Genomic DNA, 18,996 nt, shown 5'->3' on the forward strand with positions numbered 1-18,996 from the left:
TAGCATAAATATACTAGTTTTAAAGAAGTGACTGGTAATTTTTTAAACTGTATATTATAATATAGTGCAGTTCTTGATTTACAATGTTTATTTTTTACGCACTTTTGTCCATAACTTATATTCTCTTTAACACCTAATTAAAACATATTTATGTGAAATGCTGAAGCTGTGGAAAAGTATAGATTTGGGAGAAAATTGTAAAAATAGGGTAATTTACTTCATGATTAATCTTTAATTAGAAATACTTTGTGATGCTTGTGTTGGTTTTTCCAAATACAGTATTTAGTTATTGCAGTAAAATTATCTATTTTGAAATGCAGTAAAATTATCTATTTTGAAATTATGCATTTTTTTGATAATCACTTCTTGTGCAGTTCTAAATTTTACTGTCTTATGTTCTATACAAGCACTATGTGAAACTAAAATCAGGATTGAGATAGTACCATTTTCATAAATACAGACACAATAACAACTTTTAGATTAAATCTTAAAAAATAAATACTTCATCTGTAGGCTTCAGAATGTGTTTGCATATACATGCTGCAGCTTAGAATACAAAGAATTTTATTTATTTATTATTTTTCTTTATGATTTTTAGGAGTTTTTTCGTCCTTGTTTGATAGCATTCCCTCCTTTTTTTTAAGTGTTCGGCATGTTTATTGATGTCTTCTTGGATTTATTTGTGTAGTGTCTAAATTGAAAAAAAAAAATTAGTTTTTAATTCATATTATTATGTGAGTACTTTGAGTAATATTATGTAGTAAATATACAAAACCATTTTCTCTAATGCTAATGTGAGAATTTTTTTTATAATTTTAAAGGCTCAGGTCATGGAGCAGAATCTTTCACGTTTAAAATGTGAAAGTACATCAACTGTCATCTCTTGCTGTAATAATACATCATTCAATATTCAACATAGCCCAGAGTGTGCACATAATGAATGTATAATATCATCATTGGAGCAACAAATTGAAGAACAGGTTTCTAATTTTTTTTTTTTTTTAATCTTGTGCAGTTTTTAATCTGGTTTGCCTGCATGAACCATGTGATATAAAGTCATTAATTAAAAATTATATTTTTAAATTGAATAGCCATATGAAAGTTCTTGTGTTGAAATTTCTTGCAGTTAAATTTTATGTGCTGCAGGTTGATCTGTATTTCTTGTTTTTTAACTTTTAATTAAAATGATTTCGTTTATATTGAATAGCTGTAAGAGGGATTTTGTGTTGAAATTTCTTGCAGTTAGAAACATATACTTTCCAAGTTGATTTCCTTTTACAGTTCTTACTTTTAACCTACTCCCCCTTCCAAAATAGCCTTTGGTTTATCTCATTTTCTGGATTTTTTAGAATTATTATTATTAAATTTGTCTCCATATGTAATGTACAAAGCAATAAAGCACCAAGGTTACATAGTATTAATACATTAAGTAAACAAAATTTGAGTATATCTAATTTAATTGTATTTAGGTTTATTTCAGAGGGTAGCCATTACATACCATGGCATCGGTTTCACCAGATGCTGAAGGCTATTGGAGACATTGCCATTCACTCATGTTTTCACATTCACCAAAACTCCTGATACATTTTATCTGAAAATGTCAACCAGAAAACATTCTAGATATCTTTTATGGGATTTAAATCAAGAAAACAAGAGATGCATTACAGTCTTTGAAATCAAGAAGAGTGTTCTTCAAAACCATAAAAATGCAGGTATGGGGTGTGAAGTATTAACCTACTGAAATCCATCTTGTAAGAAGTCTTGGCAACTAGGAATAGATGTAGTAATCAACCAAAGCAATCTTTTAGCTAACAATCTTCTCAGCTCTGTCTAGACATACTGAAAAACTGGTATACTAACGATCAAAGGAGAACCAAGGCACAGGCTGTGGCTTTTGTGTCATATTAGGCACCAGTATTTAACCTGTTCACAAAGAATAAATTCTGTTAGTGCAGTGTTTCAGGCTGAGCTTGAGTGGCAATTCACAACAGAATTCTAATTGGTCTTGGATTAACCATATATTCTGGCTTAGTGTCAAGTCTGCACTCTACACTGGTGTGCAAAAATTAAGGACGAGACGGTTTTTTCAATATAACTTTGTACAAAAGCTTTCCAAATGAACACATTTAATACCGTAAGATCCCCAATACATAAGGACATGAGTAATGTAAGCAACACTTACTAAAAGAGAAATGAGAGGGATAAAAAGAAGCTTTATTGAAAAAGTAGCGTGGAGTGCAATGCGACTGAAGGCCGAAACATCCCTGTGATGGGTGTCCAGCAAAAAACATCCGGTCTTTAATAAGGGATATGATCTCCCCTGACTGCTAGGCAGGTTTCACAGCGTCTGGCCATGCTGAGAATGAGGGTGTTAATGAGTTGTTGAGGCATTGCTGCCCATTCGTCTTGCAGCGCCAATTGAAGCTCCGGAATCGTTACTGGTGGTAAGGTACGAGCTGCCAAGCATCTGCCTAGAAAATCCCATACATGCTCGATGGGATTGAGATCCGGAGATCGTGCCGGCCAATCCATACGTTCAATATCCTCACTCTCTAAGAGCTGTTCTGCACTACTCTGCGATGACATGGTGCATTGTCGTCCATGAAAAGGAACTGTGGACCCATAGCGCCTCTAAAAAGAAGCACATATGGAAGAAGAATCTCGTTACAATAACGGGTCCCGTTGACTGAACCTGCATCGAAGATGTGAAGGTCTGTACGACTACCAAGCATGATGCATCCTCAAGCAAGAACACCGCCACCTCCATACCTGTCCCTTTCAATGATGTTCGATGGATGATTGCGGCTTCCCCGCTCTCTCCAGATGAGTATGCGATGAGAATCGCTACTCAGACTGAATCTGCTCTCATCTGTAAAGAGTACTCGTCCCCATTCATTGTCTCTCCAATTCCGGTGTTCCCGGCACCGCAGAGAACGCCTTCTCCGATGGGCAGGCGTTAGAGTTACACACTGTACAGGGCGTCGTGGAAACAGACCACCACCGTGCAGTCTTCTGGCCACGGTAAAACGCGATATCGGTCGTCCAGTCGCCTGTGTCGTGTGTCTAGCGATTTCTCCCGCTGTCTGCCGCCTGTTTCTTCTGGCCTGTAAGGCAATATACCGGTCATCTGCGGGTGTGGTTCCTCGTGGACGACCACTACTAAACCCCCGGATAGCTGTTCCTGTAGTTTGAAATTGTCTCCAAAGCCGTGAAATGATGCTGTGAGCAATTCTGAACTCTGCAGCCACACTTGTCACACTGCGGCCTTCCTCCAACTTCCCAATGATTCGACCTCGGGTAAAAGCATCCAGATGTCGTCTAACAGATTGATTATTCGCCATTTCTCGCTGAGGCAGCAACTCGATGTCATTTTAACTGCTATACAGCGTGCAATCTCTTTGCCAGAAATACTGATCTTACACCGACAACATACTTTATACTACTCAGACACTCCCCCATTACGTCTACCTGCATATCTGTGCATGTGCTACCGTGCATCACCTTATTTAATCTCCTGATTGGTCTTTCTGTCCGCTCTGCCTCTTCGTTCAGCTGATATGCTAATTTTTCGACTTCGTCCTTAATTTTTGCACACCAGTGTATATGGGGTTGATAAAGTAGGAATGACATAGTCAAGGAGATCCAGAGAACAATCCTCTTCCTGGTAGCAAATATCAGACCAAAGCTCAAGTGAGTCTGTACCCACACTGAAGTACACAGCAGTGCAAATGCAGATGAAATTATCAAATTGGCAGCCTCGGACAAATGTACACAGATACTGTACATGCCACAACCTGATGTGACACATGAAAATGACAACTAGGGCCTTTTTAATGGAACAGCGCAAAGTTCCTGAGGTGCCGATATCACTAGCAGGAAATTATGTAATTACCTTTTGAAGCTTTATTACAGTTCAAAAAGCATATAAGCAAGCGTTGCCGGCTAGATTCAATCAGTCGGTTTATAATCTAAGTCTAGTAAAATTAATCGTTCATATAAGTAAACGGTGAGATAAATTAGTTTATGTAGAATAGTCAATGTTATATAACTTCTTGTCTGATATGATTTTTTTTTTTTTAAATTTTTTTGCTATTTTATTTTTGATGATTTTCTGATTTTGGAATAGTAATAAATGTAATAGTGCAGGTAAAGAAAGTATGTCTTCAACCAGTGGCATGACTGTGAAGATACGAAAATATCATAAATATGATGACATTTATTTAGAGTTTGGTCTACGTCAACAGAAATGAATGGTGAAGAGAGATCGCAATGCATGTCATGTATGAAAGTTTTGGCAGCGAATTGTATGCTTCCAAATAAATCGAAGTGTTATTTAGAAGCTAATCCCCACAGAATGGTTGGCAAACCTTGTAATTTTTTTTTTCAGGAAGTTAAAAGAACTGAAACAAACAAAAAGAAACATTTTTAATACTGCATTAATACTAAAAAAATGCTTTGCTAGCATATTACAAGGTGGCTTACAGAATCATGAAATATAAGATGCCTTATACCATCGCAGAAGAACTTATTCTACTAGCTGCTGTAGATATGGTGAACATCATGATTGATGAGTCTGCTGGGAAGCTGCTTTTAACCTTCCAGCACGCATGTATGCACAAAATTTATGACAAATTCAGTTTTTAATGCACATTTTTCGCATATCGAAGCTGAGATGTCTGAAGGTCATTTCTATTCCTCCTTTCTACCCTTCCCCGCATCATGGAATGTGCCAACAGGAAGTCTTTTGAATTTTTTTTTTTTTTTTAAACTGGGCCTTTTGTGCTACGTGGCAGCTTTTTCATAAAAGTTACGACACGCGTGTGGTCGTGTTTTAAAATTCGGAAAAAATTTTTATTCCTCAAATATTTTGTAATTTTGTGTTATTAACTGCAGTGTATTATTTTAATTTCAAAACATTTGGCTCTGTAAATTTTATATCGGTTTTCATGGCAAAAAAATATGTGCAACCAGCTGATTTTGCTCGGATTCTTCAAGAATTATCTGATTAAGAAAAGGAAGACAAGGAAACTTTTGGATGGGAGAACAATAGCAATTTCCATTCCTTATTTTCTTTTATTGCTATTTTTTAGAAATAAATAAAAACATGAAAGTTAGTTTAAAGTGTGTTTTTGTAACCAGTAAGAAGTAAATTTCCTTGCAGAAGTAAGTAATGCTAAATTTACTTTTTTTCCTACCAAGGTGTTTTCCTTTTTTATTGCTATTCTTGTCTTTGATGAATATTAAAATTAGCTTTGATTTTAAAATATAATTATTAAATAATAAATTTGAAATTTTCTATAATGAAATACATCATTGCATTTCCTTCTCACTAACATAAGAACTTAAAAATAATTCACTTATATTTGAATGTGATATCATTTGTATTTTGCAATAATGAGATTAACATTTTATTTCTTAACAAATTTATTATCAATGTTTACTCATTTCTGTCGTTTTTCGTCCTAAAGTGGTAAAATATGTCACAAAAAATACGACGCTTGCATGCTCATGTAAAATTGCCTAGCCCCCGTACTGGAAGGTTAAAAGTACTTTTGTCCGATAACGTAATTAGTTAGAGAATGCAACATATTGCGGATTACATCAACTATTGATTAAGTGAAAAATTTGAAGGAGGGGAATTTGGATTGCAGCTAAATGAGGTTATGGATAATAATAAGGATGCTAGTTTCATGTGCAATATACAGTTTACAGATGGTATTAATATTAAACACCTTCTGTTTTATAAAAATATCACTACAGGAGCAAAGGCTCAGAACCTGTTCAAGATTCTGGATGCATTCATATCTGAAAATAATTTGAATTGGCCTAAATGTGTTGGTGTATGTACTGATGGAGCTCGCTCCATGTCTGGATGCTATGGATGATTACAGGCACTTATTCGAAGCAAATCACCAAATGCATTGTAGACCCATTTCATTATTAATGAAGAAGCACTTGCATCAAAGCATCTGATTCCTACACTCAATCAGGTGTTAGAATGTGTAGTGAATGTGGTAAATTTTATAAAATCTCTTCCATTAAAAGCAACCTTTTTCAAGAAACTATGTTAGGATATGTAAGCCAAATACTCGTCTTTGTTGTACTATAGCAGTGCACAATGGCTCTGTCATGGTAATGGTTTATATCGTACCTTTGAATTGCATCAAGAAAATTTTATACAAAGATGTAGAAAATTTTGCTGAGGCCAACTTTTTAATAAAACTGCCATATTTACCTTACATTTTCAAAAAGTTTAGTTTCGTCAATCTCTCGTCTTGGAGGGGAAAAACATGCATTTTTTAAAATCAGCAGTAAAAGTAAGAAAACTGAATGAAGGTGTAAGCAAAGATTGTTTTTTAATATTGCAGCAATTTTTGATGTCAAATGATCTTGCTCAAGATATAAAAACCATGTTTGAATGGCACTTATTACAGCTGATTATCTAGTTTGATAAATACTTTCAGAATGAGTTTGCATCAGAATGAGTTGCAAGATCCATTTAACATTAGTGCTCCATCTGAATTTACTTGTGTGGAAGAAGAGAATCTTATCGAGTTATCTTGTGACAACAGTTTGAAAGTGAAATTTGGCAGCATGGAATTGACAGAATTTTGGATTTCAATAAAAAAAATGAATATGCCTTCTAAGTGATAATTCTCAGCAGATTTCAATTCCATTTTTGACATTGTATTTGTGTGAAGCTGGATTTTCAGTTGACGCTGTAATAAAAAGCAAGTATAGAGCAAAAATCAATGTGGAGAAGGAAATGAGGGTGGTTGTGTCCACTTTAAATCCATGATTTAAGAAAATGTGTAGCGATCTGCAAGGCCATCCATCACATTAATTAATAATTTAATGTTTATAAAGTTAAAAAGTATTACATAATGAAGATACATGAGTTTTATCTATTTTCATCTCTTACAATTAATCATACTTTAGGGTGCCCTGGAAAAATTTTAATTGAAACAAAGGTGCCATGACTCGGAAAAGTTTGTGATTCACTGTCTTATGTGTTGATTGTATGTCCACTATCAAAAATCACTGAAATAGAATTTCTTCCCTATTTCCATAGCTGCTTTACATAATGGCTGAGCCGAAAAATCTGTATATTTATAGTGTGCATGAATTTTAAGTACATTTCTTTCTGTGAGTGAAAGACATGGAGTGAGTTTCCACTCTCCATTGTTTTTGTCTAGCCATTATATTATAGAATGTTAATTATATTATGGATTATATTAGTTCATTATATTATGGAAACCAAAAATAATTACTCAAGTTAACCTTCTTGAAGCAAGACTTTATTACTGTTTTCAGTTTTCCTTTTTTTAAGCACTGTCCATTTGCTTGCGCTCCATATTTGTTCTGTCTCTGTACATTCTTTCGTCTCTCTGATCTTTTTATTTTTTTGTTTTAACATGAATTCATGAATTTGCTTTTTTCATGAATTATAAGAATTTATTGCATTCATTTCATCACCCTTATAAAAATTATATATCCTCTTATCACTTAGACATAATTTAATATCTTAGTAACATTTTTTCCTGTTGTGTAAAATGCTTTTATTAAGGTATCATGGATAAAATCATTTACACACAGATGGCCCATCACTGGCCAGCTAGTTAAAACTGCTGAACACCCAAGCTCAAATTTTCATGAACAGGCTTAACTGCATGGATGTTTTCATGGTCTTTCCCATGTATAATATAAATTTGAGCCAGATTCTTTAACAAAGATAGCCCTCTGGCAGATAGTCGTTGTATGCTCTCTGCTAATCTAAATTACCTAATATATTTATGCACTGAGTGTTCAACTTCGAGTTAGGTTCCTTGCATGTAATTGGATTTTTAAAGTGACTTTATTATGAGTCAACTCTCTTTTTATTCGTTGTTGTGCTTTCTCAGCATTATGTAATGCATCAGAAATTCCAATGCAGATTTTTAAAATTTGATCTTAAAAATACATTGATTTTTCTGTTAAATATTTACAGGAATGATGTAAATATTAATCATATAATAATGATGTAATGTTAATCATAAATATATCCCTTATTTATTCAGAATGCCAACCATTTTTACTTATATTATTTTAAGTTTTATGATTTCTATCTAGAGAAAGTTGCGAATACTTGATGCTAAACAAGTTGAAGATAAAGCTGCCAGAATTAAAGAATGGGTTACGAATAAATTAAAAGAGGTACAATTTTTATTTTACTTTAATAAATGAAAAAGATTGTGATTTCTATAAATTTTGGAAGAAAATTTTTAATTATTTCATGTTGAATTAATTGTTGAAAATCTTTGCTTAAGTATAAATTACAAAATTTTCAAACATTTTGCATGAAAATTTTATTTTCTGTTAAAATTAACACTTATGGAATGACACTTATTGAAGGATATTGTCAAAAATTAGGTAAAACTACTTCAATATGGAGTGTGAAAACAATCTAAGTAATGTAGGACTGTTTGTTATTTATGCAGCCAACAGCACTTCACTTCAGCTATAACTGTGTTCATATAAGTCTCTTCTAGCATTCTGAGGGGAAGGTTTATGGCAGTACCATACCTTCTTATAGCTTTTCATGTGCATAATATGTTAAAAATTAAAATACATGCATTTCTGACCACTGCTAGTTTCTAGTTAGCCTGTAGAAAGGAAAATATAGCAATACAATACCTCAATTCTCTCTGCCTGCATTTGTTAGTATTTCTTTTTCTGTAAAATTGCATGTGCAGTTCCATTTAAAAAGGTGGTTATGTAAGTGAATAATATTATATCCCTTACTTATTCAGAATGTGTGTAGAATTCTGAAAAATAAATTTGAACTAATCAGTAAAGAATTTGGATTTTTGTTGATTTTCTTAAACTGACAAATTCAATCATGTTGTCTATTTTTCTTAGAAAGCCTCTCATGGAGTCATGCTTTCCCTGAATAGCAAGGCAGCCATTAAGATGCTATTTTGGTGTATTTGATTATGGCAAAGCATGAGGGCTATCTGCCGAAGGAGACAGAAACCTTCATCGAGAACTTTCTAAGGGAAACTGGCTTGTATCCACATTATGCATGGAAAAAACCACTAACTGCTAGTTTTATTTGCCGAGAATCAAACCCAGGTCAAACCACCAGCGTTGTGGTCTTAACCACTCAACTGCTAGTGAGCACCAGCCAGTAAGAGGACTGGCTCTTTCTGCTTTTCTGCTAAGACCTAAGAGACTTGTGCATGAAGTTTCATGTGTTCAGTGGGAGTGCTACCAAGATGGTACAGTGGTTAGTGACACTGACAGCCATACTGAAGGGCCTACATTCGAATATCAGAGAAAGCATAGATGTTTGTAAGCATGTATTGTCTGTCTGCAAGTTGTAACTCAAAATACACAACAAGCTGAAATCCTCTTGAGAGATTGGTGGGAAGGGAAGAGGGATAGGAGACTCTAACTCCACTCTGACTTGTTTTCCCTCAGAATTCAATCCACAGTAGAATGTTAGCTATTAGTGATACCCATTGATACTTAATATGCCTACTTAAATGTGCAGGTGTTGGCTTTTTTTTAACTTATCTGTTTAGTGGAAGACAGGGACCTCTATCACAAAATAGTGCTTCTTACATGGATTTAAATTGTTATTTTCTAGGAAGCAGATAATAAAAGGTATCAGTCATCTGGTGCAGCTGTATAGACATTATAACTTTCATTTCCGAGATGTAATATGAGAATTCTAAAGATTGTTCCAACACTTCTGTGAAACACATAATATCTAATAAACCATGGAATGCTCTCTTCTAACTGATTTTTGATCTACTAGAAGTTGCTTATTTTTATTCAACGGTCAAGTGATATACTGCCAAAATGTTTTTGAATGTTATTTTTAAATGAGTCTTAACATACAGCTTTCAAAAGATAATTTAATGATAAAGATGATTTGCATGTACCAGTGTCACTTTTTTTATATAATTAAGTGATTCACTATTACATTTTAGTTGATAAGTACAAGCTTTGAGAAATTATACTTTTTTTAGAAAATGGCTGCAATTTTTAATTTTGTTGCTCAATTTATGAAAATTACCATTTGTTTTTATTCTGCTTTTGTATTTGAAATATATTTTATATTATTTTTGAATTAGCTGAAAGGAAAATGCTTTCTTTTTCCTCATTTAATAAAAAAAAATACTTTTTAAAATGCATGAAGTTATTAATGAATTTGTATCGCATGCTTAAGAGTATCTGTAGTAGAATGCATCATCATTTTTGCAATTAGCTTCTGTTGATTCTGAATTGATTACATGAAATTAGATTTGTCTTTTTCATAGCTTTCCTTTCTCCTGTTATTAAATATTTATTCTAATATTATTTGTATATTGTGATATAATTATTATTTCTTTATTTTTATATTTTCTGTTGAATATAATGTGAAGAATAAATTTAAAAATATTTATTCGCTATATTATTATATTTTTGAAAAACCCTCTTTCTTCACAAATAGAAGTTTCATTGCACCTCTGTTGTTGCTGTTCTACATAGAATGCTACAATTTTGTCAGTAATGCTAGCTGTATAAACATTTTGTAGAACCTTTATTGGTTTAATTATTCAGCATTTTAGCTGATATTGCTTAATGGATGCTGAAAATGCAGCTTATTAGTTTATCCAAAAAAACTGCCTTGGATTTACCATGAATGTGCAGCACGCAGCAATAAAAGCAGTCAATGATCCTCCCCCTGCCGAAAAAACTACTCTTGAATGGTTTTTTTATTATTAATGATTGTGGGGTAGTAATTTCTGTAGTAAGAGTTTTTATTTTGAAACTTCATTAAAATTTAAATAGAATTTTAAGGGCCTTGAGCATAAAACTGAAATTTGTGGTAATGAACTAGTTCCTCTAGTTAAAAGACATGCATACTTAAAACTGCAAGTGATGTTTAAGGTACAACAAGAGAATAAAGTATAAAGTGTAAAATAATCATTTAGAAGATTGTTTGCAAAATCCACAGTCAGGTGAAGCAATTCACTCAAATGAAGATTGTGAATGGGAAAGCAGAGATCCTTTCAAAATGAATCCTAAATTTGTTTTAAAGGTGGGAGGGCAACAAATTGTTCGAGATGTGCAAAGAAAGATAGTTTTTTTTTTTTTTTTTGAAATTATTCATTTTATTGGTTTATTCACAACAGGCATAATAAAGGAGACATGAATTTATTAATAATGTAATTCAAAAATACATCATATATCTGTTTGGCATGCATGAGTTAGTATATATATTGAAGTGTTTTTCACTTTTGTCTTGTGATTGTTCTGCAATTTAGGACTTATGTTTTATGTTAAGTAGAAGTGTCCACCTCCAATTTAAAACAGTTTGGGGGATGGATTTCAACAAAATCTTTTCTTCTTTTACTGCCAAAATTTGTAACAAAAGATTTTGAAGCATAGTAATTCATCTTTAAATGTAATAATTTTAGATTACATGAATCCAGAAATTTCTGCAAATTTTCATGCTTTTGGAAAGCCTAATGCATCGATTAAACTTGAATGTAGCGTATTAAAGAACATAGATTTTATAACTTGCAATTTAAAGTATGTATAAGCCATTGTGGAATAAAAATGTTGAGTTTTAACTGATTTTGGTTTGTGCCTCTGTTAGTGAATTTCAGTTCGCCTTTTTTAATTGCATGCTATCTGAAATATAAATTTGGCTTACTCAAATAAAAGGAAAAGGCAGTACCATGAAACTGATTTATTTTTTATTGCAGCAGCAATAAATTTTATGCTTTATTTGAATGTTTAATTTTATTGAATTAAAAGACAAGGGTGTTTAATCATTATTATTATTTTTATTATTAGTTAGAAGAACAGAATGAGCACTTGAGAGAACAGAATCAGAAATGCAATGTTCAACTTGAGTTATTGCGAAGTCGTTTAAATCAATTATCTCTTCTGAATTTGGAGCCACCACAGAAGTTGTTTAGGGGTAGAGAAAGTACTGAGGTAACCTTTTTTTTTTTTTTGTTTGTTTGTTCTTCTCTTTGTTTTTTCCCCGCTTGTAAAATTTTTACTGTTAAATTAGTTTTATTATATGAAACATGATTCTGCAATTCATACAAAACATTAAAAGTCTAAGCCCCTCACCCAAATATTTGGTTGTTTTGAAGAAGCATTTTAAATATCTTGTAAAAAACCTCTTTGGAGCATTTATCATCTTAGTTCATAGAATTTAGATCATCTCTTTCAGTTGTAGGTCTAGAAGAGTTATTGAAGGCAGTCATTCAAAATAGAAGGAAATACAATTAAAATAAAATGTTGGTGAAAATGTGGGAACACTGGGCTCCATGTGAATTAATTTTTCCTCAAGCGAGTTTCAGCATAATTTTTGTGATAAATTTTTACTTAATCTGAATTACTTTAATCAGTTATAAAACTTTCTATGAAGACTTCTATATTGTTTAACACACACAGCAGGCCTACAATTCTTCTGGGATCACACTGTCATTAATATTAGCATATGATAAGCAAATATTGCATTTAATTTTGCTTTAAATATATTCATTTGTTATTAGATGGATCTCTATGATTATATGCACAATTTTTGTTAATTTTAGTTTCATAATATTAAAATCCTCTTTGTATATAAAAATACTCTTCTCCTGTTTTATATTTATTCATATAAAATTTTAAAATGGCAAAAATCGAATGCAGGTGACAGTAAAGCAGTTTTCTGAATGTATTGAAAAGGTTTATCCTAGAAAGGATGTATCAACTCTGAAGACTAGAAAGGTAGTGTATGTGTATTTGTCAGCTCTTCAGATCAAACTGGAACGAAATGCTTATTTCTTTGATGAAGCATTTTTTGAAACTAATGGATAAAAGATTTTTATTTTCTAAAAGGAAAGTTCGGTTAATATTCAGATTATGGAAACTTGGCGATTTTTTGGCGAAAATTTGGTAACCAACCCTGCTATAGCAACCTGCTAGTTTTGTTTTCACAAAATAAAAGCTTTTTTTTTTTTACTCAACATTTTTTCCAACAATCTGCTAGCCGACTTACGCTTATACTAGAACAAAAATGCTTAATCATGATGAAGATTAGGTGTGAAATTGGGAGAAAGTGCAGAATCGCAAACTGCTTGCCGCGTTTTTAAGAATTGCATATATACGGTATCCATGTACACGTCAACCTATTTTCACTTAAAAAAAATCCCAGAATTGCACAAAATTGGCATTGCACACTTTATCCATGTACACTGCTAATGTCCTAGCTAGTAACCTTTATCGCCTTACCAAAATGTTGCCAAACTACCTGTTACCATATTCCAAAGATTAGCCGAAAGTTCCCCTAAGTTAAGAAATGAGTATTTAGTTTCTTAAATTCGATAACTAGTAAGTGATTCAGTGTCTCTGTATATATTGAATAAGGCTAATTTAGTCTAAATTCATAAAAAAAAAAAAAAAAAAAAAAAAAAGTGGCAAACTTGTTAGGTAAGTAAAAGACAGGAAATTTCATAAAGCTTAAGAATGAGCTTTGCAAAACTTAGTTATGGAGATGAAGTATCTCATGTGCAGTTTCATTTGACTTCAAACTATGATTTTTTCCTCTAAGAACAAAGGAGTTGTAAGTGAAGAGTTGAGAATATTTGCATCAAATTATATGATCAGTGGAATCTTAAAAAACAAATCAGTTTTTAAGGAAAAAGGGATCTTGGAATGTTAATCAGTTGCTGTTGGACTTCAGACAATAATGAACCAGAGCTAAATTATCAAAGAAAATTAACTAAAATTTGATTTGAGAAAAATTATCTCTATACTAATCAGCAGCACCTGATAAGGAACTTTATTAATCAAATTAGAAATTTCTGCAAAGAATGCTAGGATGTTCAACAAAAGCTAAAGTCTGCGAAGCAAAATAATGCATTCAATATTTGTTCACTGTGATAAATATAGTTAATATTCATTATTCTGTTTTTATACGTGAAGTTAAACTGTTAGATTGTTTAGAAAGTTGTGCATAGTATGTTTGTGAAAGGACTTATCATAGCAGTGTCAAAGAATCAATCAACATAGCATGCATTTCTTTTACATTAAAAAATAAGGTAAATAATATCATTCACAATTTTTTACCAGTTTTACTTGTGCACTGTGTACAGTCCCTAGCCAATCGAATTAATGCAAAATTTTACTACAAATACTGCTTCAATCCAACTACACTCTCTCTTTTCTCCACCTTCACTTGCTAGCTACAGGATGTCTCTTGCTTAGCTGCTTCTATTAAAAATGTAATCCATCATCATCAAAATTGTGGGGTGTGGATTGTCCCCATTGTGATGTGTTATGCTATACAATAATCAACAAGTAGTAAAATAATATGTAAGTTTATGGTTAAATAAGCATAATGAAATCACTTTTTATTTTGCATGCACTCTTGCCACAGTTAAACTTTCGGAGTAAGCACAGTTAAATGTTCCTTATTAAGAATCACAGAAAGTAAAGAGAGAGACATATGGCTGTAATTTTAAAAACCTCTTTTCAGTTTATTTTAAATTTAATTAAATGTTCTGAGATTTCTTAACATAAAGGCATATTATTGCATTAATATCATTTGTTATTATATGAGGTATAGATTATAATACTGTTGAGAAAGTTTCGAACCTTTATACAGTAAAAGCCTGAATATCTGGTATTCAACTAAGTAGAAAGCTTAAGTAACTGAAATATTTAAGAATTTTCGATAATTTTTCCATGGAAGGGTTTAGTTGATAAGGTATTTGTAATGCCATTGTAGAGCTGATTTATGCTATTAACATATATGTGTTGTTGCCAAACAGAAAGATTTAACACAAGTAATGATAGCATGATGTTGCAACACAATCATAAGACGTTCATTTTGGTTTAGTGTAAATTCTGTTAATTCTTGATAAGCCTTTCATTTAAGGAAATTAATTTCAAAGAAGGAAATAAGTTGTATCCCCCCCCCACACACACATAGAAAGAATGATTAACATGAAGTGACTGAACGAAGTTGAGTAATTATTAAAAATACTCAACAGGATACAGGAACAGTTAAATTACAGGATCCAGGAATCAAAAAAAGCCATGATGCATGACTTTAAAAGTGGATGAACAGTAGCAATGTTAATGTGAAAGATGGCAAGAGATTTCAGTTTTTTATATGCTATAGTTTGTATCGTATCTACACTAACTTTCATGTTTGGCAAGATTTTATAATCGGATTAAATGTTTTACTTTCATGTTAAAAATGTCCACAAAATGCATCAGCTTTTATGCCTGAAATGTACTTTTTTTTTTTTCTTTTCAAAATCATATGTAATTTTAAATGTAGGCTTTTGATATTCAGTTTGGTAGCAAATAAAATTATTTGTTTTTTCTAACATGAATTACATTTTTTATGTGCTCAAGTATCCGAAACTATCACATATCCGGAATTCAACATTTCCTGAGCTGTATGGATAGTTGAGCTTTTTCTGTACTTGAAATTATATATACTAACAAATTGATAATTAGTGTTTCCACAGATTTTTCAATTTTGTGCCAGTAATACAGCAGAGATTGCTGCATTTAATTAAAGTATTTCCTTTCTACTTTTGGGAAAAAGGAGGTGAATTTTCCATTAAAGAGTGGTGTTGCAATTTTTTTTTTTTTTTTATGAATTAGCAGCAAAATTTTTTATTGCACATGTGGGAATTATTCTGTTGTATTTTTTTAACTGTAAAATTTTTTATTGGGATTTAATCTCTTTATCCCTAAATATTTCTTTTATTTAGGATTCTTCTCGAGGTAGTTTTGAAGAGCATCAAGAATCAGATGATAGTTTGCCAGCTCCAGAATTTGTTGAATATTCCTCTCTACCTACTGCAATGCATCACGTTCATCCTGAACATTCTCATAATGAAATTGATGATTGTAATTTTCATTATTCACCTCCTTTGCCTCAAGAATCCGATTCAAATGTTCCCTGCCCTAGTTCATTATATGCATCTGTTGATTACTCATCTAAAAAACAACCATCTGTTCAATCGCAAACAAGTTCCGTTCCTCCAAGAATTAAACTAGGGAGAAAAAAATTTATTCCTGAAGAGTGCTTAACACCTTCTACTATCAGTACATGTTCTGAACAGAGGTATTCAGATATTGAGTGTTCTTCATGGAACAGGGGATCATCAAGAATTGATTCAGGCTCCGGAGATGGTGATGCTATGAATAGCTTTTATGGTCCTGATTCTCCTCTTCCTGAATATATTACTACTGCACCAGAAGATGCTGAAATTTTAGAGCAGAGACAATCATTACCTTCTGTAGCTGTACAGGTAAATTTTAATGGCCAAATTATATTTATTTGATTTTTAGTAATTTAGTACAAAGTCAGAGATCTGGACTCATCGGGACTTTGGCAGCCCCAGATTTGGTGTTTTTCCAGATATTAGATCATCAGTTTAAATCTAGTAAGTTGGCATGTAGAAATTATAAAATTAAAAATATGAAATCATGATTTATGAAATTATGAAGCATTTATGATTTAAAGGGTATCCATATTAACAAAAAAGAGCTTAATATTTATATGTTTACTTTATTAAACATTTCTTTCAATGCAAGTTGTTTAAGTTGCTATATTTTGTGTGTGTGCTAATACTTTCTCTTTAATTCTATAGACGGATATAATTTCTTGTTCAGCTACTAAGTTCCATTTTTCAAGTCCTGTTATTGCTGTGTTGAGAGTTCTGACTAACTTGTCAATTGAAATTTTTTCTTTTGCAATAACTTCTCTGTCCACTTTTTTCAATATTGGTAGTGGTATTTCATGGATCTAGAACCATACTACAGATTTCCCCATACATTAATTGATTGATGATTGGGACATTGTCATCGTAATGAAAAACTTCTGTTAACTCTTCCCTAAATTCTGCTGCTTGCTGCGGCCTTGTGATCTCTGGCGGTGCCAGAATGGGTGCCTTTCTTTGGCTTTCTTTCTGTGTGCATAACAAATCAGTTATTCTTAATTTAAATAGTACTAACTGTAATTTTTTGGCCTATGGGTATCATTAACAAAATCAATTTTTAGCATGTGGAAAGAAATTTTTGTTAAATCTGTAATCGGATAATACTCTTTGTTATTCAATTACTAACAGAAACAAATTGTTTAGGCATCGCTGCCTGAGTCATCACTCAAGTTGTCATGTGTTGAAAAACATGTGGTGAAATACTAGTTGGTGTGAAATCAACGATTTTTCTATGTAGAATGTTTCAATTCCGAGATGTATGCCGAGCAAATACACAGATACGGAGTCAGATTAGTTATCACACAAATTTATGTTAAAATGATTATTTCTTCAATAATGAGGTCTTTTATTTAGTGCTGAAGTGAGCTTAAGAATTGGGACTCTCCGCATATTTTATTATTTAGAGCGAAAAAATCAAATGCACATGCATAAAGCATACACCCCCACTGGAAAAAAGTCCTAAAAATTTTTTTTGTTGGTGATGGCTTTGAGGTCCAGATATTGGACGACCGGATCTCGGACTTTGTACTGTGTTATGTTAATTTAGCTTTAAACTTGCATGATGCTATAGAGTTCTGTAAATAAAAAGTAATGCATATATTGTTTTAAGCTGTGGAGTTTAATATTAATTTTGACTTGTAATTTATCACTGCAGCATGATCTTTTTTAATACATGAAGTCTAGAACCTGTTCCTAAAATAGTTTCTGGCTAATTATATTTGTGCCTTAATTATGATTTACATACATCTTAAGGTTAGGAAACAAGAGTGCAAAACGTTTTATGTGACGATATGTACAGATTAATTTGTCACCTTGTTTTAAATGGTACGAGATTTAATGCCATTGTCATTCTTTTGTTATGTTGCTATTTTATGTAGAGAGTTTTGTTGGCACATGTTGTGTGAGGTTGAAGTTGTGTTTAATGCAAGTTTAATCTCATGTTTGTGTTATCAATTTCATATTATTCCCGTTGATGTTTTCAACTAAATTTCCTTTATTTTTGGTTGAAAATTGAGTAAATAAAAAATGTATGTTTTCTCTTGTGTTCTTTGAAACTTTTTGCAGCATTATTCTGTGTAAAAATAATCATAAGGCATATAGTTTGTAATTTTTCATTAGTGTCTTAAGTTTTGTATGCAAGCAAAATTAGAAGTATAATTTCTAGTGTTTCAGTTAATGTTCTATAGGTTTAATTTCTCAAGTTATGTAGTATTCTAGAATATTTTTTGATGTTTTTAAGAAGTAGCAAAAATATGAAACACACACACACACAAAAAAAAAAAAAAAAAAAAAAAAAAAAAAAAAAAAAAAAACCCTTTATCTTGAAAACATGGATTTTTTTATGTTAAAAAATACATGCAAAGTTACTGAAAAGTTTTTAAAACTTTCAATGAAGTTTTTAAAACTTTTTGAATAAATGTAGAATGATAATTGTATGTGATCAAATAAGAAATCTGCTGTTTTCACAATATTTAAAGTGCTCCAGTTTTAGGTTTCAGAAAGTGGGTAGGAAAATTTTGTTTCTTCAGTCGCTTTTAGAAATTACTGATTTGGTCTTTAGTTAGGATCTAGTTTGGTGCAGTATTTGTTTTATTGTTTCATAAATATACATGACTATTATCATTAATTTTAAGGCCTTATTTAAAATTTCACGAATATTGAATGTTTTGTCAATGTCAGTAAAACTGCAAAATCCTCAGATTCCCCTCCTCTCATTTTTGAATAATTAAAAGAATTTTTCATGCTTTTAGAACTTCATTAGGATTTATGATTAAATTTTAAGCAAAACCTGCACTACAAAATAACCCTCTTCCAAACTCCAAACCTCAATTTTAAAACTTGACTTGTCCTTTAGTTTAGCAAGATTTCTGAGATATGAAAAGATGTAGTTTTTTAAAAGTTACATAAGTTCCTTCTGAAGTAGCTTTAATGGGGGGGGGGTGATCCTTTTTTATAAATTTAAAAACATGATACTTACGCAAGAAACCATGCTTGTGTGAGG

The 18,996-nt window shown here is 31.9% G+C and overlaps 1 protein-coding gene across 4 annotated transcripts in view; it reads left to right on the forward strand.

Moving 5' to 3' along the window:
• LOC118181650 (uncharacterized protein CG43867-like) overlaps nt 1–18,996 on the forward strand; it is a 404,498-nt gene that overhangs the window by 255,319 nt on the left and 130,183 nt on the right. For all 4 annotated transcript variants that reach the window (XM_035350823.2, XM_035350824.2, XM_035350825.2 and 1 more), the window contains 4 exons: nt 822–980; nt 8,110–8,193; nt 11,830–11,973; nt 15,762–16,304. In XM_035350823.2, coding sequence (XP_035206714.1) covers nt 822–980; nt 8,110–8,193; nt 11,830–11,973; nt 15,762–16,304 — 930 coding nt within the window. The remainder of the gene's footprint in view (nt 1–821; nt 981–8,109; nt 8,194–11,829; nt 11,974–15,761; nt 16,305–18,996) is intronic.

The sequence above is a fragment of the Stegodyphus dumicola genome, chromosome X1 (assembly GCF_044657685.1).
Source record: "Stegodyphus dumicola isolate Sdum_Otavi_A_Nest chromosome X1, ASM4465768v1".
Lineage (NCBI taxonomy): Eukaryota > Metazoa > Arthropoda > Arachnida > Araneae > Eresidae > Stegodyphus > Stegodyphus dumicola.